General features: G+C 40.3%; 1 protein-coding gene across 12 annotated transcripts in view; it reads left to right on the top strand.

Moving 5' to 3' along the window:
• Nucleotides 1-25,661, top strand: part of LOC129191424 (elastin-like) — a 64,094-nt gene that overhangs the window by 7,845 nt on the left and 30,588 nt on the right. For all 12 annotated transcript variants that reach the window (XR_008573216.1, XM_054794770.1, XM_054794769.1 and 9 more), the window contains exons 2-4: nucleotides 5,677-5,736; nucleotides 7,760-7,855; nucleotides 8,645-8,671. Coding sequence is in view for 11 of the 12 variants with exons in the window: in XM_054794770.1 (XP_054650745.1) it covers nucleotides 5,677-5,736; nucleotides 7,760-7,855; nucleotides 8,645-8,671 (183 nt within the window). In the remaining variant the exon portion in view is untranslated. The remainder of the gene's footprint in view (nucleotides 1-5,676; nucleotides 5,737-7,759; nucleotides 7,856-8,644; nucleotides 8,672-25,661) is intronic.

Raw genomic sequence — 25,661 nt, forward strand, 5'->3', positions numbered from 1 at the left:
AAATTAAAACGTGACAAAATTTTTTGTTCAGAAAAAAGCTGTCTGGTGAGAACAGGGCAACCAGAAGTCAGTCAGAATGTGAACAATGGGATCGCTGCCATGAATGATAATACACGTAATATGGAAGTGGCAGTGTGTGAGGCAGGATTGGAACCGCACATTAAGTGCTTTGTGCACACTATAAACCTTGCAATCCAGCCTATCCCGGTGTTTCCAGTGTCACTCGGTGGGTGCTTTTTTTCACTGGAGTTCAATAGCTGCGGTGTTGGTAATGACCAAGCAGAAGTTGTAGTAATTCTACTTTTGATCAAACTTACTTAAGAGATGTCAAATCAAAACACAACGGCAGCATAGGACATGTGATATTAGCTTCTATTTGGGAAATGCACCTCTTTCTGTTTTGGCACTTTAAGCATCATGGGTTATTCTTTTAGAGTAAACACAAAACTACAATCTGCAGTCTGTTTTGCGTCTTTTACTATCTTTTCATAACTACACGTCAACATAAATGATTGGCAGTAGCAGCTACAACTGCCGTCATTATTTTAATTTTTTTATTTTTTCAACAGTTGAAAAGCAGGCCATGCGTGCAACGTTATAAAACATTTAAAAATGTACCTGCATTGTTTTGTGACTCAGTTGAATAAAAAAAGTCAGTTTGTCCAGTCCTATATTTTGTTGTTTTGTTTTCTTAAAAGTAATATTAATATATCCTCTTGTCTTGTTCTCGTGACCCCAATATTGTGTGAGCTAAGTGCTGAGTGTGACACACCTAATGTATACTCACTTGTATACTTATACAGTATCTCTTTCATCTGGTTTCATAGTTTCATAATGTGTGATTTTATCTTTTATTTAGTGTTTGCAATGCAGGGCTTTTAGATTTAAATGCAGCTGTAACTGCACCTCCTGTTAGCTTCATTTAAAATGCATAACCCAACACGGGTGACCTGCTGAACACCACCAAGATCTGCTTCTTGATCTAGCACCATCTATACAAGGTCTACTTTGCCAGTGCATTCGTCAAGCTGGCACTCAGGCTCAAGTGACTCTGACACCAAGTCAGAATGGAGAGTCATATTGTGTCACGATAAGATAAGTGAGTGCATTTTTTCATCATTAGATGCTCTTACCACTCTCCTCATCCAACATGCAGTGGAAGGAGTGACAGTGATAGTGGGGACTGTCACATGCTTTATAATGTTAGGGCGCCAGGAGCCACACTGTTGCTTGTTTGGATTTGTGTGAGTTCTGCCAAAAATTGGTATGTTTTAGATTTGTTTTATGGCTTGCACAAACCAAGTGTCAGGTGTTACTTTTCCTGATGATGTTGACCTGGCACTTACCAGTAATGAATGGGATTGCAAGCATAAGTATACGAGCAGTTATTGAGCAACCACAGCACAGGGTGGTGGAAATGGCACATTATGCACTAGCTTGTTTTTTCAAATGAAGCAAAGCTGCACTCCTACGGGTCACAAAGAGCAATTGTGAAAACTGTTCTTAGCATGGGAGGCACTACGGAAAAAAAACATCATTTCTATGACTTGATTCATCAAAACAAAACAAGTTGTGACTTACTATTTCCTAACTCCTCTGCTATTCATTCATGTAACACGTGCACACAGTGTAATGAATTAGTCTGTTCTCGGTTAGTTGTTCAAGCAAGATTATTGTATATCATTGTTTTATTGCCCACATTTATCCGCCATCAGAAAATAATTTACATTTAGCATTTAACAGTTGATCCGAAGCAGAAGATATGATCAGAGACTGCAAGTTGATGGGGTATTTATTTTTCTACCTTGTGGAGTAGTTTTTTTTTGTCGTGATGTGCATTGACACCAAAATATCCGATCAGTGTTTCGGATACGAATATTATTATTTTGACACAAGTACGTTTGACAGTAACAGTTGTAATTAATCATGTGATATTATCTAATTATGGGCCCGCAAGCAAAGCGTAGCAGCTCATACTACTATTCCAAATTTATTCTTTATTATTACAATGATATCTTATTCTGCTACCGCTAATGCTGGACAATCTGTCCACCGAACCCCAGCATATATCACATCATTGAAGAGGTCTTGATCATGGGTAGTGTGCTATTTATAGCGTGCAACATTTTGTGTAACCGTGGCAAAGTAATTGACAAAAAAAGGCGTATTCTGGGGCAACAGCTGTGCTGAACGCGTGGGTGACAGTCGTTTAGCTCAGTAGTATTGTTCTTGCCTCCCATTCCAAAGGTTAAGTGTCCACTTGCATCATGGATATGATATACGAAAAAACATTTATAGAGTCCAACTTTTTGTGTAACCGTGACCGGTAAACATTCCTTCAAAATAAAAGCATCTTTAAACTTCAAAATAAAGCCGAGACTTTAGTGAACTGAAATTGCAACTCTACTCTTCTAATTACAAACACACCTATCTAAATGCAACAATTATATAGTCTTTAACCGTTTCTTCACTTCATTCTGAGTTCATTCTGAAGTAAACATTCTTCAGGCAATGAACCAAACGTATTTCCATTGATGAACTTTATAATGCACACAATAAAGTAGAATTAGCAGGGTGCTACGGTAATGCTGTCTTTTTCCATAAAATAACTTTGATAGAGTAATTATTGAGGAATACCGTACTCACTGCGTCTTGCGGAGAGCAATCGCAAACCATAAAAAGAGGTGGGTGGAACGATCCCAACGTCGACATTACCGATGGTTGTGATAACTTAGTGACCTGGAAGGATGTAGTGCCGTACCGGGCTAATTGCAAGGACAGGCCCATTCAAAATTTCTACTGAATTTTTTTATAGTTTGAGAAGTACAATTTGAACACAGCTACAGGGTCTTAATGGTGAGGTTGGAAGGACCTACTTTGCCTTCTGCCTGCCATTGTTGGTATCAGATTTAGTGCTTATTCAGATTAAATTGGCCCACTTTTCAGTTCATAGAAATATATGAAATTATATATATATATATATATAACTTACCACTTCCACACTGAATGGGAGGATAACTTTTCACTCTATCATGTCAGACCTGACATGGCTGACTACATGCAGTGTGACTGTACGTCACACTGTATTTAATGCCATGTCTCAATAATGGAACATTACGCCTAGTGGCCTGAATACTACATATACCTTTGATTTCAACATTTTTTGACTAATAATACGCCATAGTCAACCATGAAACAGCGATCATTTATTAATTAATTAACATTTGAAAAAATGCGATAGAGCAAGAGAGCGATAATCGAACATTGATATTGGAAGGTACGACTGTAAATGCATAAAATGTTGAATGAAAGGGATAGCAGATGAACATTTAATGTCAATTTTACCTTAGTTGAACACTTAATTGTTGACAAAGACAGCAAGGAGACCACACGGACAACACCTTTGTGTTTTGCTAAGAGTTATTTCTTAACTTCAACAGTGGGTCTCGCCTTCTTTATCAAAGTTCTGGCACTTGCAACTTTGTTTGGCTCAACTGTGTGTTATTTTACAGCGGTGATCCATAAGAAAAGCAAAGACTTGTGGTACAACTGTATTAGTCAACCGCTGATGACATCATAGATGGGCGACAGCGCTGTGTTATTAACACACTTGAACTCATGCAATGTATAAATAACACGACAAGACACACGTAACATTGTATGCTAACCAAGAAATGTACGCAGACAGGGGCAAAATATTTGTGTACATTTTCGACATAAACCGGAAAATATATTCCACTCTATGGTTTTTGGTTTCTCAGCCAACATAACTGATATTTGTAGTGTGTTACTTTTGGACATAGGGAGATAAACAGAGTGGATAAAGAGTGCTAGTACCTAGTACTCGCTGTAGTTGATCTAAACACCCGCAGCCACTGTTTGAGGAAACTATGTTATGCCTTTGGAGAAATACCCTCATGAAGAAATACTCAAATACAGAATAGGTCACATGTCAGAGATCAGTGTATGGTAGACAAACACTGTCACTCTGACAGTGAACTTGATGCCCTCTATAAAAGTGGCACAGTAGCATGACGCGGCCCCGAAACAGAGGAACAGTGGGGCAGACACATTCCAGCTTGCCTCGCTATAGCAAAGCCCAGACAGGAAATCCTTCTGATTGTGCGACGAAGGAACAACCTCTCCAACCCCGGTTGGGTGGTGCCAGCACCTGACACATCTGTCATGGTGGCAGTGGCTCTGAACACACATGCACAAATCTTCCCAAAACATTAGGTACGTCTGCACCATCTAAGGAGATCCAATACAAGAGCTGTATCAAAATATGTGCCTTTCAAGATGATCATGCACTGTTTGATAGATGAAGTATGTTTACTACACATTCCAAAAACATGCATGTTAGGTTAATTGGCGACTCTAAACTGTCCATAGGTATGAATGTGAGTGTGAATGGTTGTTTGTCTATATGTGCCCTGCGATTGGTTGGCGACCAGTCCAGGGTGTACCCCGCCTGTCGCCCGAACTGTTCATACACACTGAATTACAAAATACACTGAATTTCAATACCAGCCAAAACTTTGGACTCTCCTTTGTCTTTCACCAGCATGAGCCAATCTGTCCAAACGTTTAACGGATAACGCTATATGTAATCTGTGCAAACATAATTAACATACTGTTAGTGCACAGACATACAGTATAACAGCATGTTAAAGTGATGGAAATATACAGTCACTAGTGTAGCATGAATATGCTTTTCTTCTTATCATAATAATATCCAGTGCACAGTATGTTACAACTTCTTCACAACCCCACCTTCTCACTTTTTTTTTTAACAGTAGGCACTTCAATAGTGTTGACATTTAGTTCTAACCTCAACTGTATTCTTATGGCAGAAAGTCATTAAATATTTCACTACTTGTTAGTGAAAGCCTTCTGCCGCGCCATAGATAATATGTTTAGATTTTGGGATTTTTCTTCTGGCACTTTTCGGTGGCTTACGTCATACATTTTCATTCCGCAGGTTCAGACAGTAATGCCTTGTAAGTGTCCATGCGGACGAAGCACAAAGTGCGGCGTTCACATAGAATGTGCTAATAAACACACGAACGCCTTTGACATGTGCTTTAAATTAATTGGCCTCCTTGCGCATGTAAGGACCATTAAACAAAACCACTGTGGTCCCCTTAGTACAATTCTCTCCATTGTGTTGTGTTTGTGGTGATACAAACCAGGTTTCTCCCTCACAACACAGAAAGCTGTCGTTTAGGTCTTAGCTCACCACTTCCTGAGGATTTTGTCCTCAGTTGTCCCACACTGGGGTCATTTTTTTTCATTCTTCTCTTTTCTCCGTGTTGTTGTAGCTCACATGATGCGAGGGTGTAGGTGACCATGCAACTCTTTTCTCCTGAACTTTGACTTATATTTTTATATAAACTTTTATAACGGGATCCTCACAGCAACAGATCATGTTTCACTGTAAAACCATCACAGCCATGACCTGAGATAGTGTTTTATTTTGCTGTCTGGGTCAAATGTGAGAAAGATGTTTGGGAAAGTGTGGATAGTAAATGTGGTCATGCAATGGGCTTCATAAATTCTCTTACAAGCATTGCAGTAAAAACATATTTCATCACTATCTCTTTGGATTTATTTTTGGTTGGGTTGCAAGTGCTGGTGACCAAGAATGACCTTTTGATTTCTTGTTGTGTGTTGCAGGCGTGTATGTACCACCTGGTGCTGGGATAGGCAGCGGACCAGGAACTGGATTCTATCCAGGTAAAAAAAAGACTCCAAAGTCTGCTGGAAGAGTTTTGAATAATAAACTTGAGCAGCCGCAATTGACTGCAGTAAAAGTAATATTTAAAAAAAATGTAATAAAGCATGAAAGTGAAACAGAAATGAAACTAATGTAGACATGTAGTGAATGGCAAAGGATTTGGCAATGCTAATCGTAACCCTGAGGACGGTGTATTATTTTTCCCTCTCATAATACATAGCTCCCAATTGAGCAATGTGAAAAAATGCCAGTACATTTTCTAAGATTGATAACTGCACTGACCACACATAGTGACATCTGTTTGTACTTTGTACATTCTTGCCCCTAACCAATAGTAAAAGACACATGGACGCATCATTGCATCGTAGAGCTTCTGCTAACATATAACAAAAATATTCATAACAGCAGGCAGTAGGGGGCAGACCTCTGCCATGATTTTACTGTTAACAAAGGTAAGGGGGAAAAAATCATGCATTGTTGGATTTGTGTCAGTTTCAGCAATCAGCAGTGTGCCCTCTGACAATAATGAGGCAATAAATGTCCTTTATCATAAAGGCACACACATTACGTATGTCAACAAAAATCAAGAAATCCAACTCTGTTAACACCAATAATAATGTGCGGTACACAAAAGCTGATGGGACTGTACCATTTTTAGTCTAGGGAGATTGCTTTCAGCTTGACCTAAAAGGCAAACAGAAAAAAGGAATTATTCTTACAGGTAACAAAAATCATATAATGCTGTATTAGTGTTCGTCTGGTCACTTTGTAGTCAGTGGCGGATTCTACAATCCACAGTCTCTGCAATGACAATACCGAAGCAGTAGATGTCTTGATTGTGAAGCCACACACATACACAACTTAAAGGGACGTATGCGGCTGGCTCAACATTTTTAAAACGAAACCAAAAATAATAATAACACCACCATTGGCGAGCATATGTTAAATAGTAACAGTAATGGTAACGAGAGGAGAGGAGGGGATCCACAACAGCTTCTTTCGTTTGTGACACCTTTACCCCGTCTTCCTTGATTTATTTTTACTTTGCTAGCATGGGACTCATTGTTGATGCACCAAATGGACTAGTTTCTGTAACATTCTCATTTGAGTTTCTTACAGGACACCGTAGTATTGTGTAAACTAAGTATTGCAAGACTTGTGTTTGGCTGCGTGATTCCTGAATAAACAAGCAATGGTAGTAGTCCGTCTGCATCGTAAAATACAACACTTTGTCATGCGCATTGTTGTACGATAACCGAGACAGTGTACGAGAACCGAGGCAACATTTTGGCAACGGAATCATACAAAAACTGGGGCATTCGAAAACAGAGGTTTGACTGTATATGAGGCTCCATATGGAGAACACCTTCACAAAGCTGAGTACACCCCTCACATATGGGGATCGTGCGCTGCTTCAGAATGTCACAGTACATGTTGGAATTCCCTCAAGGAGCCACAGTGCTGGCAGCACTCATGCAGTCCCAAGCCATTCCTGTATTAGTATCCCTTGTAAAGCTATACTGTAATGAAATGTGAGGTTTGTGTTCACTTTGTATTTCACTTATGGGTTCTCTTTGGCTTCCTCCTCCAATCAAAAAGATTTAGTGTATGTTAGGCGAGTAGCTCCATTGTCCATTGGTGTAAAATCGGAGTGTGACTGATGCCTGTCTCTGTATGCCAGCCCTGTAATTAAACGGTGCACCCCTTCTCTGTGATGAGACTAACATATCTCGACATACAAAGTTTGACTAGCCAATTGTAACATTTGTGTTAAAGACAAGCAGAGAACAGATTTCAGCTCCCTGCCAGCTTTAATTAGGTCAACCCCGGAGAAACAGAGAGTGAAACAGTGTCATGTCACTACAAGCAGAGAACAATTATGTTGAAAGAATACACTGGAGCAACCAGTGCTGTCAAGCAAAATTAATCATCAGACCATTTACTTGCTCAGTTCTCTCAACATTACACTATAAGCATGATAATGATATGTTGACTAGTTTGTTACTTTATTCCTTGCATTAGGAGGTTATGGAGGTGGAGGGCAAGGAGGCGTCCCTGGAGGTCTGGTCCCTGGAGGTGTCGGCCAGACTGGCTTTGGTCTTGGAGGACTCGGAACAGGTATGAAGATAACAACAAAAAAACTAGCAGCGTCAGTCGGCAACAATGTGCCGTCAGTGGGCATGAACTATGTGCAGCTGTACAGTGAATCTAAATTAGTGATGGGCGTATCAGTGGTATTGATATATATGTAGATGCTCACACGAGTATCAAATGAGTATCAATGACTCCCATAAAGTATCAATATCCACATCTTTTAGGGTAACTTGCTGCATACAGGCTGTCATGCTGCAACACCCCGCCAGCGTGAAATTGAACTGATCCATTTACTGTATGTCACATGACCACTGACAAGAAGAGGCGACTCTGTGCTCGAGTTGACTAGCAGCACAACAAAAGCAATGTGTTAATAAAGTACCACTATTAAACTACTCGTGATATTTCAAGTAGAAATCCTATATCACTCTATTTTAACATGTGCAACCTACTTATTTATACATGAATCTTCAGTTTTCAACATAAATACCAGATATTTAACTGATTTCAGAATTTTTAAACGTCATGATCAGGACCGAGTTGATCAAAAGATATGAAAAATGCTGTTATGATTCTCTGTCTCTTAATGGTAGCCAATAAACTTTTTATTTTGTTACACATTAAAATGGTTAAATGACCATTATTTTTCGTGTGTTTTATTGGGACAAAAATGCCAAAACTGTAATCGATGTTGATATAAAAAAAAAGGCAAAAAAGTCATCAGTATCGTATCGGAAAAAAATATGGTCGCGCCCATCACTAATTCAAATATGGGCAAATGTATAACCTCCCTTATTTGTATTTATTTAATAGGACAAGGTGGGAAAGGCCCTAAACCAGGTAAGACTATATTTTTGTGCGGTACTTAATGTTATGTCTAGTATGAGAGGACTCATATTTGCAATGGGATTTTTTTTTAAATCATCACTAACCTGCATGTGTTCCTAGCATTCATGGGTGTAAAAGCTGTGCAGTCATATTTTATTGGGTGCCATGGAAAGTTCTTGACTGCTGCTTGCTCTCAGGGTAAACGAATGCATTGGTAATGGGTGGATGAAGTACTTTACAGTTTACACTGCATTATGTTCTGACAGCTTAAGTCATGGCCCAGACACTGGACAAACAAAGGTCAACGCTTTTTAGAGGAGTTGTCACCAAAATGCTCTTATCACCCTGTGCTATAGGTTTACATTAGTGTGGTTAATATTTAAGGCATTCTGATTGGGTGTGGCTTTACAGAGATTGTACTCCTGCTACAACTCTGTTGCAGTGGGGAGTGATGATTGAGTATAAATGAACATCAACGCCTGTTTAACAATGGTGCCCGAGGACTGATTGGTGTTTTTGTAATGTCGGACCCTCACAATATCTGGAAACCTCCAAGTTCAAATTCGCCACAGCCCTTCTCTCCAGTACTGTACAATAAATATTTTCCATTGCTGTATTTGTGTCTACACCTCACCGGTTGCTTTAGCAGGTTTTTGGCCATCGTTTAATTTCCGCAAGCGCGTATTGATAGGATCTAGGCATACCTCTATGTGTTTGGAAAGATAAGGAAGCAAGCAAATGTCGTACAGGCCTGATAACACAAGGCTCCCTCTGGAGTGCCACACCCCTGCCCTCATCTGAGATTGGCAGGGCAGCCACTTTGTGAAAATGACCACATTTCCAGCGCTGGATGGAAGTGGAAGTTGATTTTGGCAGGGAATATTTGGAAAGCATTGACCACGATTTTTCATACATGTGCTGTGGCTCCTGCCACTGTTTCACATGCTTATTGCTGCTATGAGTTGAGATCATGGACAGAACAGTAATGATGCAGAGATTATGTCATGGTATTGGCTGAAGATCATAGCATTTAGTAAATAGCTAATCAGATTGCTCTGATGTCATCCTGCTCGATCTCCACTCAGATTTCTCTTTAACCGCCCTTAAAATGCTCACTGCCCCTACAGGGGACCTACAATGGAACCTCCAAGGTGGAACCATTCATTCTTGAATGCTGATCGACTTCCAAAATGTTCTAACTTCAAAACCATTTATAATCGGAATAATCCATTCCAGCACCAACTGTCCCATTCATACATTACAGTTGTCCCTCGTTTATCGTGGTTAATTGGTTCCAGACCTGACCGCGATAAGTGAATTTCCATGAAGAAGGATTCAATATTAATAAACGGAATATTTTCGTAGCTAGAGCATAAAAAGCCAGTTTGTGAGTTTTGTTTTTAACATAATTGGAGCCCTGTAGACATCAAATAACACCGCTATAGTCACATTTACACTCTATTATTCTTTATTTGCATCACATTGCGCAACTGTAATGCTGCAGGGACAAGCAAGCTACCGAGCTAACTCGTTAGCCTCTCCAATGTACTTATTCTAAACTTAAGAAAGGGTTTTAAATGGAGTCGGGAAGAATAACCACGCAATGACGCCAAATTGTTGGTTGCTTCTCTGAGACGCCTTTACCGTATGTGCACATGCCACGGACATTTACTGTACCTGAATACCAGACAACGGTAAGTGAAATCCGAAAAAGGTAATCACCTCATTCGGGTCGAACGAAAGTTGAATTTTAACTACAAATTATGACAAATATAGGCATTTATTTGTTCAGTTTGTTCTTTTTAACCACTATTGGTACCATCTGCTAGCCAAGGGAGGTGTTCTTATATTTTTTGTTTGAAAAAAGATCCAAATTGTACAGCTTTAAAAAGCATTGAACTGTGGAGGTTCCACTGCATTTAGTGCAGCATCACAAAGGGTGGCTAAAATTTCATTTTGACCCACAATTGACAAAATATTGAGAAGTAGCAGCACTGTTCTCGTGTCATGTGATCAAAAAAGATATGCTGAAAGATAAAGACAAACTTTATTCACAATAGTGCAGGATATGCTGCTGGATAATGCGTCGCTGAACTCTATTAACAATACGGATTCATTTTGTAGCTCTTGAGTTTGCTGCTACGCGACTGTCGCAAATAAAGAATGTATTGCATTTACTTGTATTATTTAATGCATTCAACTAGTAGCCTGCCTCAGGCATTTAGGCTCAGCTTTTGTCATCTGTAGCATGCAATTTATGGGGTAATTACTATTTGTGTTTTTTCATGATTCCTTGGCTTCATAGGAACAGTGCTGAAACAGTCTTAGACATACACTATACCTGTGCACATGGAGCTGCCAATCATTTTTCAATGAAAGCCCAAAAGTGATGCTGCATTCCGATGGCAAGCACCTTGCTTGACCTGGACTGCAATGCGGGGCAACAGCTGGTGAAGTGAGTAGCGTGACTACAGTGAATTTCAGTCGAGCTCATGCAAAACCTTGTAAACGTCACACTAATTGTGAAGTATCTAGTTTTGACACCGCTCTGAACCCTGGAAAGAACTTTCCTTTTATGAGCAGAGGTTGCACGCCATCATCTTTTCTGTGTTCCTTCAAAGGTAGATTCAACCCTTGATGATGTGATTGCCGAAACTTGGCGTTTATAGCTTTCTGTCTCTTTTAAGCAGTGTGAAGGTAATAGGAAACTTCCAAGTTAACATTTACCTCCACACTGATTTACAAACTAAATCACTGCCATCCCCTTTGTGGAACCTTGGTTAGCGTCATTAATCCGTTCCAGAAGTCCGGCTCTAACCAAAACATACTCTAAATGAATACATTTTTTCCCTAACAAATGTAAATCCAATTAATCTGTTCCAGAAAGCCAAAGATGTTAACACAAAACACATTTTTATAGTTTTACAATAACAGTTTTACATGTAGAAAACTATTACAAATGCATATAAATACATATAAATGGTAAATGAGAGGGGAAAATGAGCATTAAAGGTTACTTTTACCTTTATTGAAAACATGATTGTTGACAAAGACACGATGTGGCAGTGGGATCAACACGGACTCCACCTTTGTGTTTTGCCATGAGTTATTTCTTGTATTCAGAGTGTTTCTCACCTCAAGTCTCCACTTTTCTTTTGGTTACGGCTGCAAAATAACCCAAAATGGAGCCAAAGAAACTTGCAAGTGCCAGCATTTGATAAAGAAGGTGAGAAACACTACTACTGTGTCTGTGTTCATCTTGCTGCCATATCGTGTCTTTGGCAACAATCACGTCGTCAATGAAGGTAAAAGTAACCTTAAATGTTAATTTATCCCTTTAATTTGTCATTTATATGCATTTAGTACTGTTTAATGCATGTGAAACTATAATTGTAAAACTATAAAAACGAGTTTTCAGTTAACATTTTTGAAGACTTGTTGTGTAACTGTGTTAGTTAGCAAAGAACTCAGAAAGTTAACTGATGATGACATCATATATGGGCGACGGCGCTGACTTGTTGCCATTTATTAACTAGCTGCAAACAAGGATTTTGTGATAAAAATACATTAAGAACACAGTTGCACTCACACAGTGTATTAATAACACAACAAGACACGCACCATACACTAAGTGGAAAATGTACGCGACCTGAGGCAAAATTTTGACATAATTTTTTTTACATTAACTAGCTAACCGGGGCATACGCAAACCGGTCTCACTGTATTCCATTCCTCTGTTTCATCTGTCTGATCTGGTGAATGGTTGTGTGTCTACATGTGCCGTGTGATTGACTGGTGACCAGTTCTGGGTGTACCCCAACTCTCACCCAAAATCAGCTGGGATAGGCTCCAGCTCACCCGTGACCCTCAACAGAATAGAAAATGAATGAGCGAATGACCTCCACAGCATGTGACCATGTGTAACTGTTAGAAAGGTTTGGCGGCTTAACTTCTTACTTGGTGTTTTTGTAACCTTCCGAAAGGCATCCCATTAATCAATTTTAACGATTAAAAATGATTGTACTAATAATACTAATGTGAGAATTGCTATAACCACATCTGGATAACAAGAAGTTTGTAAGGGGGAGGAGTAATCCTTCACCTTCTAGTTGAGGACAGCCCAGTCTGCACTAGAACCAAAAGTTGTAGCATCGCTTTGGACTTTTGACAGCCAGTTTCCACACTTTAATCTGTTCCAAAGCTCAATGTGTCAACTGGAATTACAACCCTATCCTCAAACTCTTTCTTTTGCAAAATTTGGACCGTGTCAAACTTTGTAAGCGCCGTTCTCTGATTTGAAGCCCGGAGCACCTGCTTTGATTACCGAAGCCCGCTAGTTAATGTCAGGGTTATTTCTTTGTCTGTTTAGCAACAGGCCGAGCGGAGGAAATGAAAGGTAGCGTGAAGGTTATGACAATGAGAGGAGACAAGGAGATTGTAAATGGCAAATCCTGCACATATGATGTACATAAAGCCACGAGTCACAACCTAAAAACACCTGCACAAACGATCCAGTACTTAAGTAGAAATACATCTTCAGAAAGAATAAAACTGACAAAGAGGTATAATCTTGTACACCTTCTTCAGCGTCCCCATCAGGTAGAAAAACTACACTCCAGTTATACTTTGACTGTCCTGTATTGAATCGCATATGCTTGTTAGTGGAGCTGTCTGCATCATAGCCAGAGATCTTTCTATGTTTTGGTCATCCTAATGATCTGAGATGCAAAACAGCTCTGAGTGATGCAGTGCAAGTTTACACCGCTGCAAACTTCAACTGCAATAATAAACAAACTCTTAAATTAATGCTTCAAGGGCAGAATTTGTGATACAGCGTACCTAATAAAGTGACTGACAACTCTAGGGCACATTGCTCTTCTTATAGCGCCAGAAGTCAATGTATCCCCACAACACGTTCAACCAAACCCTCGGAGAAAGATAGAAATGTTGTGGAGCCCAGTGGTCGGCGACCCGCGGCTCCGGAGCCGCATGTGGCTCTTCAGCCTCCTTGTTGCGGCTCCCACGCCGATATAATCCTTCACTGCCCATGACGCTGGCTTACCCACCTGTGTGCTTGATATGTGGTGAGAAATTAGCAAACAACAAAGACATTTTCAAAACGAGCACCCAGCTTTTTCTGAAAAGTACCCAACTGCAGATGGGCGTAAGTGAGCGATTTCGGAACTAGTACGGAAGCTTGAGCAGAGCAAACCTACTTTCAAGAAGCGGATGACTACAGCTGCTCGTGGAGATCATAAGGAAGAGGTGGCCATTCACAGATGGAGAATAAATGAAAGAATCGCTCATAAAAATATCACAGCATCTCCGAATAAAAAAAAAATAAACAAGAAAAAATAAACAAGAAATTATTATTACTATTAATTATTCAGAAAATGACTCCCTGCAAAGACAATCAACAACAGGACCAATAGAATGTCAACAAACAAGTTTAATTCAGTGCAAGCATATTGAATTGCCTGTGCTGAGTCAAGTCATGTAAAGGATATTGAGCAGACACACTGATACACAGCTACGTCAGCTATAATGGGCTTTTTATGGTCAAACTGACTGTTTTATTTTATTTTTACATAAAGACGAGAACGACTCAAAAAAGCCTACATAGTTCAGTGTTTAAATAAATTACTTTAAAATAGGCCTCCACCTGCACTCTGCACTTCTGTTAGTTGAATTCTGTTGTTGTAACAGGTAACATTTAAAAGTTTATAAGCTGTGTCATGCTTTGCAGCTCCAGACTGTTTTTCTTTACTGGGAGAGGAGGCAAAATGGCTCTTTTGATGCTAAAGGTTGCCGACCCCTGGTTTAGCCAAAAGAAGATGAGCTTGCCTGGGATGTGAGACCCCTGGAGCACATGTGTTTTTCATTAGTGGAGCTCAGACCTGTGCTCTGAGCTGCCAGAGACGAGAAAGCCTCTGCATGTAAATGCAGCTGACTGACAGCAAACGTTCCCTAAATATCTACATGATCCTCACAGGCCTCATAATTTGTCAGCACATCTGCACACACAGACACATCAATAATGAATGAGTTGAAGACATAATGCAGAGTTCTGGGATCTGAACTTTAGCTGTTCAGCCCCAATTCAGAATGTGAAGCATACAGTTCCATGTAGTTGGTATACTGTATTTATAAAACACCAGGTAGGTGGTACTGTAGGACTGTAGCACTGCTGCCCAGAGTAGTTGCATATTGTGCCTCTAGCTCAACTTCCCATAGCCGACATCATGTTGTTCTTCTAGTTTAGACTGAATTAAAAACTTTGCTGGTTGCAGCCAAGTAATGTTCTTACACACATGCATTATTAATCACAATTCAATGCACAGGATACTTAACTATCTCTAACTTAATCTGCCTGCAGCATATTGTCATTCTTTTTTTGTGTGCTGTTTTTTAAGATGTGCTACAAGTGGTTACTGACAATTGCTAGTCAGATATGTAGCGTCATTTTATTCACTAGGTTTGAGCTGGCCTCTGCGTACATTTTTGCAGAGTACGAGCACGAAACGAGTAAAGCTCATCATTATCCGTAATCGTGATGAAGGAAAATCCTCATATCGTGTCTTTGGCAACAATCACGTCGCCAATGAAGGTAAAAGTAACCTTAAATGTTAATTTATCCCCTTAATTTGTCATTTATATGCATTTAGAATTGTTTAATGCATGTAAAACTGTAATTGTAAAACTATAAAAACGTGTTTTCAGTTAACATTTTTGAGACTTAGTTAGCAAAGAACTCAGAAAGTCAACTGATGATGACATCCGTAATCGTGATGGGTAACGACTTATGGATTTACTCTTCATGCTGTGATTGACCGCCTCTCCCTAGACAGACTCCCTGCAGCCAGAGAGAGGAGTACGTGGTGCATTTGACAAGACAGAGTTGAAAAGGACTCTTGTCGCATTGGTCACTGCCTCTACTCCGGATGTTTTTTTTTTAGGTTTTCCTCAGCTCAGCTCATATCTAAAGTTACTTGGTAAACTTGTTTTGTTAAGTACTGACAGATTATTTCCCAGTTTGCCACGACTGGATGCTTGCATGAATCACCAATTTCACGCAGATTATGAAAAAATAATTCAATAATAAAGTCTAAACCACGCCCACGTCTGGTTTATGCCCCGCCCACTCAGAGTACAGCTACGGATCCAGATAACTGAGGTGGGCGTACAGATACAGATAGTGGTGTACTTGCTCATCCCTATCATCCACATTTAAACCAATTAAGTAAAAAATGCAATACACGCATTATCATGACTATTTTACTATTACTACTGACGTTTGGGGAGGTGCTGAGATGAAATTTGAGGTCTAAAAAAGAAGGCGGTCTCGAAACACCAGAATGTTGATTACTTTTATTGGGTGCAAAGTCACTCTGTCATACAGTATGCCATACAGTGTTCAGTATTAATTAACTGACTAGTCTTTATCTAATTCTCCATTGTCCTGTCAATGAACAATGCACACATTGCAGCCTGTTTGGTTTTCTTGAATGATGTAATCCCATTTTCTTAGCATCATAATCCTACCAAATATTCTCTAAAGGTGCGGTAATTGAAAAGCAGTGATAGGAAAGCCATGGCTTTTATTAGTTTTTGTTGGTGTCTAATCATTTACACATGCTACATGTCTCAAGCTAATGTTATCCCCATGTGGAACCGAGCGTCTTGCCACAGTTGTTATTTGTTTTTTGTTTTTTTAATGTTCTCTGTGTGAGTTTATGAGCCATCCCTTGGCAAAGTCAAACAAATCTTCCCAGCTTTTGTTTTCCAGCAAGTCTGGAGTATGAAACACTGTCCTTGTGCATCTGGCAACATCATCTCGAAAAAGGAAGACGAAAAAAATATTTACAGTCAACAGGATTTAGACAAAACACAAACCTGGTTTAATTGCACTGTATTGTTGCACAATGTTATATCGTGCTGGCTCCGCTGTCCATGTCAGTGACAAAGCTGAAATGTGAATGATGCCACTGACATAGTAACTTGTAAGGTAACTTTTATATTTTATATTTATATTAAAGGTAATTACATATTAACCCTTTAAAGACACCAAACTTTTCTGCAAGCTTTGCAAAGATGAAAGGAGATGTACTGTATTTGGGACAATTTGTAACGTATGTAACAGAGTGACGGTAATGCGATCACTGCTGGCCAATTATACACTCCTGATCAACATTTTAAGACCACTTGGAAAATTGCAAGAATTTACATTATGCACTGGTGGACAGCCTATTGCAGTTTGATGGTTGTTTGAAATAAATTGCTCACTCACATTTTTTTTTTGTCGCGGTGGTTAGCATGTTGGCCACACAGTCAAGGGATCAGGAAGATCGGGGTTTGAATCTCCGTTGGGCATCTTTGTGTGGAGTGTGCATGTTCTCCCCGTGCATGCGTGAGTTTTCTGCAGCTACTCCTGTTTCCTCCCACATTCCAAAAACCTGCATGTTAGGTTAATTAGCGACTCTAAATTGTCCATCGGTATGAATGTGAGAGTGAATGGTTGTTCGTCTACATGCGCCGGCGACCAGTCCAGGGTGTACTCCGCCTCTCGCCCGAAGTCAGCTGGGATAGGCTCCAGCATACCACCAGCGACGCTAGTGAGGATAAGCGGCATGGAAGATGGATGGATGCACATTTTTTTGTCTCATTCCCTTTTCTTCTTTTTGCATTTTGAAACTCTACTTAGAACCTCCTTAAGATCCAACATTGCAAAATGCAAATTCTTGCAATTTTTCATCTGGTCATAAAATTTTGATTAGCAGTGTACAGCATATGATGACTACCACCTAAGTAAATAGAAAAACTCATAATCATCCATAAAGTGAAAATCCAAGGCCGACTACATTTGTGTCAGTTTAATGTGAGGCCGCACGGTGACCAAGTGGTTAGCATTTTGGCTGCACAGTCAGGAGATCGAGGGTTTGAATCTCCATTTGGGCATGTGCATGTGAAGTTTACATGTTCTTCCTGTGCGTGTGTGGTTTTCTCTGGGTGCTCCGCTTCTTCCCATATTCCAAAAAAGCATGCATGTTAGGTTAACTGGAGATTGTAAATTGTCCATGTGTGTGAATGTGAGTGTTAATGCTTGTTTGTCTCCATGTAACCTGCGATTGGCTGGCAACCAGTCCAGAGTGCACCCAGCCTCTTGCTCAACGTCAGCTGGGATAGGCCCCAGCTTCCCCTGATGAGGACAAGCAGTATAGAAAATAGATTGATGATTAATGTGATTGCTCCTCTCGCTAGTTGTAAATTATAACAACCATCTTGACTTGAAATAATCCACAAAGTCACGAAAGTTGCAGTAATCCAGTGGTGCACAAGTGATGCTGCAGGCAAAAGTCAAAACACGAATGTTCAGAGTGCGCAAAGACCAGAGTGGTCCTCAGTCCATTACAGTACAAATGGCGTAGTTGAGTACAGTAATCCCTTGTTTATTGCGGTTAACTGGTTCCGGACCGTGATGAGTGAATTTCCACAAAGTAGGTTTACTAAATTAGTATTATTATTAAATCAAATATTTTTGTAGTTAGAGCATAGAAAACTTGGTTATGACCTTCTATATACGTTTTTTTCACATTATTAGAACCCTCTATACATGAAATAACACCCCTGTAATCACCTTTACATTGATATTAACCAATATAGTGGATATAATCAGAGAAAATATGACATTTAAAGCATAAATAAGACTCATGCTCGTGTGTGTTGCAATAAATGTCTTCCAGGCATGTGGACAGGAAGTGACGTCTACAGGTTTACATTTGAGTCTTAGCCGGATTATGGCCGTGTAGTAGCCTGTGTTATTATAATTATTATGATTATGGTTACGATTATTATTATTATTATTATGTTTTAATTGTGCCTGTTGTGAAATCATTCAAACCTGCACTTTAAGCCTGTTACACCTGCAATCAAGTCTGGTGCATGTGTCAGCTAGTGACCAGTGTAGAACACTATATTTCATCAACATCTTCATGCCTTATCCTGTATTGGTATTTTAGTTCATTTAAGCATTTTTACACTTGAAAATGCTTAATTTAGGCCAAGAATATGTAATATTTGCTTAAATATGCATATAATATGATAGTATATAGTAGTAGTAATAACAATAGGCCGTAGTCAACTACGATACAGCGATCATTTATTAATTATTACATTTTTGAAAAAAACACAATAGAGTGAGGTCGCGATGTTCGAACCGCAAGTGGCGAGGGACGACTGTACACCCTAAATTGTGCTTTGTTTTGTCAAATTGTCATGGCCCCACACGTTTTGCAGAGGGAAGTGGGAGGTTCTCAAAGTGGAAAATGGTACTAGCTGAAATTAACTTGTTTTAACACAGTATTTGGTTGCCCTCAGCAGTCGCCCACTTACTTGCTGTATTGGGCTTCAGAGTGTGTGTGCCGGGGTTATTGGTGCTACAGTGGTCACTTTCACAATACCCCGATCAAATTTGGCTTGCAGTCTATTCTAGAATTTAGTTTGCCTTCTGCCCTAAGTCAAATGAGACTCCAGCGACTCCAGCCCCTGCCATGACCCTGAACAGAATAAGTTGAAGAAAACGTATGAATGAATGATTGTAGAGTCTGCAGATACAGATGCAATGTGGGATGACTGTTTTATTCCCAAACGAGCTACTCAATTTGACAGCCCAAAGAGCAACACAGCCAGCTGGGAAAACTCCCAATGCTCCCAGTGTCCTCTGTGCCTCTGGTCAGGAATGTATTTGGACTAAAACGGTTGAAAGGTTGAGTACGTTTTAACCTTCTGCAGGTTTCAAGGTGTCGCTGGCGGTTGAGCCACAGAGTTCAATGTGCTTGTTTAAGAACTTTTTTCTCCATCGGTGACATTATTTATCTCAAATTGTTTCCCTTTGTATTGTATTCCCAGTGATTGCGGCAGTGACATGCAACAGATGGCTGTGCTGTGTTCACAACCTCTCTAATGAGTGAGGAACTTGGAAACTGCTTTGGAGCCAGTGCATCTAACGTCAGTGTTTCAATGTGCGCGTTAGGAAGCGACCTGTCCAACACTGGTCTTCTGTCTCAACCCTGACTTGTCAGAAAAGTATTCAGCACAATGGCAGTCAGATGCACATGTGGACCATCTGGGAGAGGAAACACACTTGGCCCAACTGTACATACCATGCCTCCAGGCTTAGCATTTTGACATGAGTTCTAACCCGATTCATAGTTTGTACAATTAATCTTGCTCAGATATGTGATGTTTCTCCACATGTTTTCTGTGTTCCATAATCTAATGCTTGCAATGTGTTTCTGCCTTGTCTGAATCCCTTTGGTGAACATGCTGCATGTTTGTGTGCCAAGCTCAAATGGTTGATGAGCACCGACTTGGAGATACTGCTCAGATATGTTCAGGGGCTCGGAGTTGGCAGAGCAGCTGGGACATTCCTTCAAAGTGGATAAAGAGTTCTAACAAAAACCAGGAAAGGGCAAAAACTCTGTGGTGTGGTGTGGTTGAAAGCGTTCGGTCTGCTGTTGTCTGCTTTGAAAAGTAAACACTGACATCATAGACTGGATAATGGTGTAATGCTTGGTTTACAAATTAGTAGTTTCAAATCTAAACAGGAACAACAACTGTCACCGCAGATGGAGCGACACTGTTGGGTGGAAAACAGAGTTCTTGTTTGTAGTTCTTCCTACAATTAGGAGAAAATATTAGTGTAGTTTTGCAATATATTTTACCGTGCCTTTCAGTAAATATTTCTGCAAATATTATGTTTAAACATTAATTTTGGCTGCATTTTTGATCAGTTTGAGTGTTTCTGTGCTGTGGCTCAGTCGAACTGTGGATGTTTGTGGTGGGAAGTGAGTTTTTCCTAGTGTGTGTGAGAAGTAGCAGCACTTTGCAATGACCTCAAGTGTATTAGTTTTTCTTTTTTTTTTAAAGCTTTGGCATGGAAAGCAGCGCAAAGAACACTTACCTGTGGAAGTGCTGCAGACAGTCAGACTAACAAACAAGTGGACAACATAAACCGGAGGTAATTAAAGGTAATACACAGTAGCAAGGCTTTAAACTACCATAGGCTGTCAAGATTACTGTTAATATGGAGCCATTTTAAAGCATTGGGCAATGCATAAACGAGTTTACATGTGTGTGTTTTGCATTCCCATATTTTGGTTGATTGCAAAATTGATAAGTTTAGATTCTTGCCATGTACAGTATATGGACATACTGGGAGACATAACCATTGCACCAACTGGAAGTGACAGTTAGGCCAGGGGTGGGCAAACTGTTTGAATCCCAGGCCGCTATGAGTTAACAAAATTGGCCCGGGGGCCAGACTATATATTTGATACACACTAGTTTAAGCTTATAATTCTAACTGTGCTTGCTTGTGTCTCTTTTTTCAGCAGCACTTTAAACATCAGACCACATCAAATGACGAAATTGAATGTGACAGTTTTGTTTTCGGAATAAGACACCTGGAATGTACACGAATAAAGGATGTGTGACATACAATATGAACTATGAACGATAAAACACTGACTACTACAGAGTATGTGAACGTCCCTCCTTTTTTACTTCCCAGACAGTGCAGTGGGTAGGTTACGTTGTGTGTCACATATTTGTTGACTTGTGTTTGGCACCGTGAGTGAGGTAGTTGTCTGGATCGCCACTTAAACCACCAAAAGCTTGTCTCACATTGACTGGCTCTAATTACTTGCAAGTCATGTTGCCAGCTTGTATTTTAAAAGTTTAAATTAAATACTGTGGAAGCAACTGGCGGGCAACTTTTTGAAAAGCTGCTTTGAAATCAGTCATTTTAGGCCCCAAGAATCGGCAAAAAACCTACAAAATCCTGCAGGGACGGAAAATATTTTTTTCAATATGTCGGAGTAAATGTGTGGGAATTTTCATCCATTCATCCAGAGTTGGGCGAATCCGCCACTAAAATCTTATGTTTGTTTTCTTTTCACCGTCCTACATCTTGGACTTGGATTTTGGTCATCACTGTAGTTCTGCACAGTGGCTTGTCTGATGGGTCATTGGACGCAGTTTGCAACACTCTGCTATGTTCATCATCCTGCAGCAACGACATTCGTCAGCCTGTCAGTCGCAGACTTGCTCATACGTGGGGCGTTCTCAAGTTTAGTTTTGTCAAAGAGCTTTGCTATGGCTCGCTAAATTGCTAATGTCTTCGCTGCTAACATTAGCCGTGGCTGCACTCGTGACTGGGTGCTTTGCTTGATGTGGTAGGCTAAACTTGAGCTGCTTTGACAAAGCATTCCTTCTTACAAAGTAGGCATACCACTATACCTTTATCAATGGTGCCGGCGGAGTGTTTTTGAAATGTAAATTTCCCATTCCTTGGGCCGACGACTCTTACATCCTCCTCCATTTTCACGTCTCCTCTCAGAGAGAAAGACGTGAGACGCAGAAAGACGTGAGACTGAAACTGTGACATAAAATGATTGTTGAAGAGAACCCGATTTGCCTCCAGAGCACCCTTAGGCTTTCCATTCAGCAAGGCGCCGAACCCTTCAAATTAATCAGCAAAAAACAACATTTTTTTGTGGTCTAAGGGAGGCCCCAATTATATTATATTCTCTGAGGGGAGGCTCACTGTGTCACACTTTGAAAACCGCTGATGTAACCCAAATAACAGTCTAAGCTGAGGAAAAATAAAGTCTAATACAATGATGACAGAGTGTTTGTTTCCCCATCTGTTTTGTAGTTGGCAGGCGACTTCTTGCCTCACAGAAAATGACAAAAGAGAACAGGCCAGTGGTGCCATTTATGATTCTGGATGCCATCAATGGTTCCAGTCAGTCGTGGTTCAAATCACAAAAATCTATTCCTGATTGCATACTTTCTCTTTCCTCCTTGACCTATGCACCACCTCTCTACAAAGTTTAGCAACATCGTCACAGTGGAGCTAACAAACAAACCTACCGACAACTGAAATCATAATACAGTCATCCCTCGTTTTCCCGACCTTGATTTGTGGATTTCCGTGAAATAGAATTCAATATTAATAAATGAAATACTTCCGTAGTTAGAGTATAGAAAACCTGTTTATGACTTTCTAAATACATTTTTTTACCATGAAATTGACAAAATAACATTATTCTTTGTTTACACCACATTATGCGCGCTGCAGGGACACAAGAGACAGCCGCCGCTTTAGGCAGTAGCATTTTACCGAGCTAACTAGTTAGTCTTCAATTCATTTATTAAAGGTTTTCAAACGGAGTGGGGAAGAAGGACACAGTAAGAAGCCAAACACTTACCACTTCCACACGGAATGTGAGGAGAACTTTTTTTCACTATGTCATGTCCGACATGCCTTGGCTGACTCCATGCAGTGTTAAGGTAATGTAATCTAAGGTAATGTCTCGTCAGTGTAACATTACTGCCGCCTAGTGACCAGAATACTAAATAGGACTTGTCTTTCAACATTTTTGACTAATAATAGGCCATAGTCAACCATGAAACAGCAGTCATTTATTCCTTTTTTTTTTTTAAACCGTGATAGAGTGAGGGAGTGATGTTCGAACCGCGGAGTGGCGAGGGACGCCTGTACCTCACTTGCTTTGTGGTTTTGCAATTGTCTAAGGTAATAACCAGCCACCTGCACAGGAGCCACCCCACCGTTGTCGTTTGAAAGTCCTGTTTACTTACATCGATGAGAGTTGTTCCTACCAGAGATCTTGAAAGAAAATTAAGCAACCCCAGAAACATTTGTAGCAGGAGGAACTCACTCGGGATCACCTGACAAACAGGGAGACTGAGGGCTTTTGGAAAACCCATTGATAGCGTCATGACTCCATGGAAAAATGAAAGCAAAAACAATAGGAGGCTTGCTGCCAAAGTTGACTGGCTCATACCATTTAGTAAAGGAGAGACAATATGTGCAGTAGAGTGTGAACACATAATTAGTCCAACATGTGCACAACTTTGCACCTCACTGTTCGTTGCCCGTGACGGATAGCATGGGGAGCCTAGAAGTGACAAGGACAATTGGAGGTCACAGGAAAAGGGAGGAGAGAGAAAGCAAGGGAAAGCTTCAGTGCATCCACTTGTCTCACGCAACGTGGAATTACTACAGCACCTCGCATCACTCTACTTTCATCCATCTCGCTCTGCATCACCTCACAAAAATGCAATGTATCCACTGACTTGGAGGAGAAACGGTGTGATAATTTGATACTGATAAAAATCGGGTGTCATGACTACGGAGGATATAATGATGGGCTTACTTTTCAAAGTAAAAATGTTTTTGGGACCACAGCTAAAAGAAAGCAACCTGTCAATCAAAGAAAAATGCTGAATCTTTAGGGAATTCGCCAAGTCTTAGAAGATGAAGTTATTGACAAGAATTGCAGCGCTGCGCTTTGCCAAAGCACGTCTCTTCATTCCGTGCACCTTTTGGCGCGATGATGATGTCATGGTTAGCGTGGCTCACACGAGCAACTCAACATATGTGTCGTACTTTTCTTTCTGCATGAGATGACAGGTGGAAAGGGGCATGAGTTCAAACGGTCGCCTGCTGCTTCCCTGCAAGCTAACAGAGGAAAAGCACAGAATAAAAAAAGGGAAATGTGTGTATAACTTCTCTGAGACATTTCAGAGGTCTGCCTTCGTTGGGTTTGAATGAGAAAGCCTGCACAAGGCCCAGGTGGCGAAGGGAAGCTGCAAATCCATGGTGCACTCACTCACCTGCGACAGTTAACACCTCTTGTCTGCTCTCTACAACACCTTAGAAAGAGTGGAGAAGCATAATAGAGAAAAGCAGTGAGGGGAGAGAGTGAAGAGTGAAGACAGTGTTTTGATTAATGGCTTTTGTATCCCCACGGTTCTCAAACAGGATTGTCTGACCTCGCCCCAATGGAGAATGAGCAAGGCGTTTGAGGGGTGAGATTGAAACCAGATATTACTGTTCACACTGGCTCATATCCATCACTTAGGATGAGGACACGACCGGTGACTGAGAGTGTTAGCTACATCGTCTGGACAGCATCATTCTTCTATGGTACAACAATGAAAAACGTAGACCATTGTACTTTTAGGGCTAGACTGGCTTATCACTGGGGTGGTGCAATACCCCTTTTTACATGACTTTTACAGACTGGGAACATGGTTGTACCTTGGAAAAGGTACAACCGGTTATCTTGAAGGCCTTTGCAACCTGATGTTGCACTGTCACTGCGCTGATTTTCTTTTTCAAATGAAAACAGGCTTTGCAATTGCACTGATATCGCTCTGATTTTACAAAATCTTAATGGAAGGAAACTGTGATGCATCACAGTATTTTATCACTCACCTTCCCATTTCTCTGGCCCCCATTCTCTGGTGTAGTATCGAGTTTCCGTCCCTTCCATCTTGTACTGGATCATTGACCTGTCATTGGGTTGTTCTGTCCATGGTCCAAAGATTGTGTGGGGTTACCGAGAAATATATCTACAATGCAGATATACAGATATCCTTCATCTTGTCAGCAATGAAATAAATACCAGGGGAAAGAACCAAAGTGAAGTGATAATTTGATATCAGGTCCATTATACAGACTTTCCATGTGTGGTTCTTTGACAACAAACAAAACTGGTGTAGACTTTCAATCTAATCTGCATACTATGTTTGTGTGAGTTGAGGTCCTGCTGTAATACATGTCCAACAAAAACATAGCTGTTTAGGCTGACAGGGTGCTGTAAATATGGTCAAACAGGGAACTTTTGTTCAAAACCCAAAGCCATGATCTCGCAAATATAAAGCAGATCATTCAAGCCATCACATGTCCAGAATTGCAATTTGTCAAATAGCTCAACGGTGTCCTCTTTGACCCCTAAAATGAATTACTTCCAGAAGAGTCATTGCGTAACTCTGTGTGATATTACATCACTTATACACTATGTGTATGTATGGTCTTAATGCTCAAATGTCATCCGTGGCTACTAGAACAATAGAATAGATTAGCTATATGTTATTTATTTCAGTATTGCCCTTAATTCAGTCTTACTTACTG

This window comes from Dunckerocampus dactyliophorus, chromosome 12 (genome assembly GCF_027744805.1).
Source record: "Dunckerocampus dactyliophorus isolate RoL2022-P2 chromosome 12, RoL_Ddac_1.1, whole genome shotgun sequence".
Classification (NCBI taxonomy): Eukaryota; Metazoa; Chordata; class Actinopteri; order Syngnathiformes; family Syngnathidae; genus Dunckerocampus; species Dunckerocampus dactyliophorus.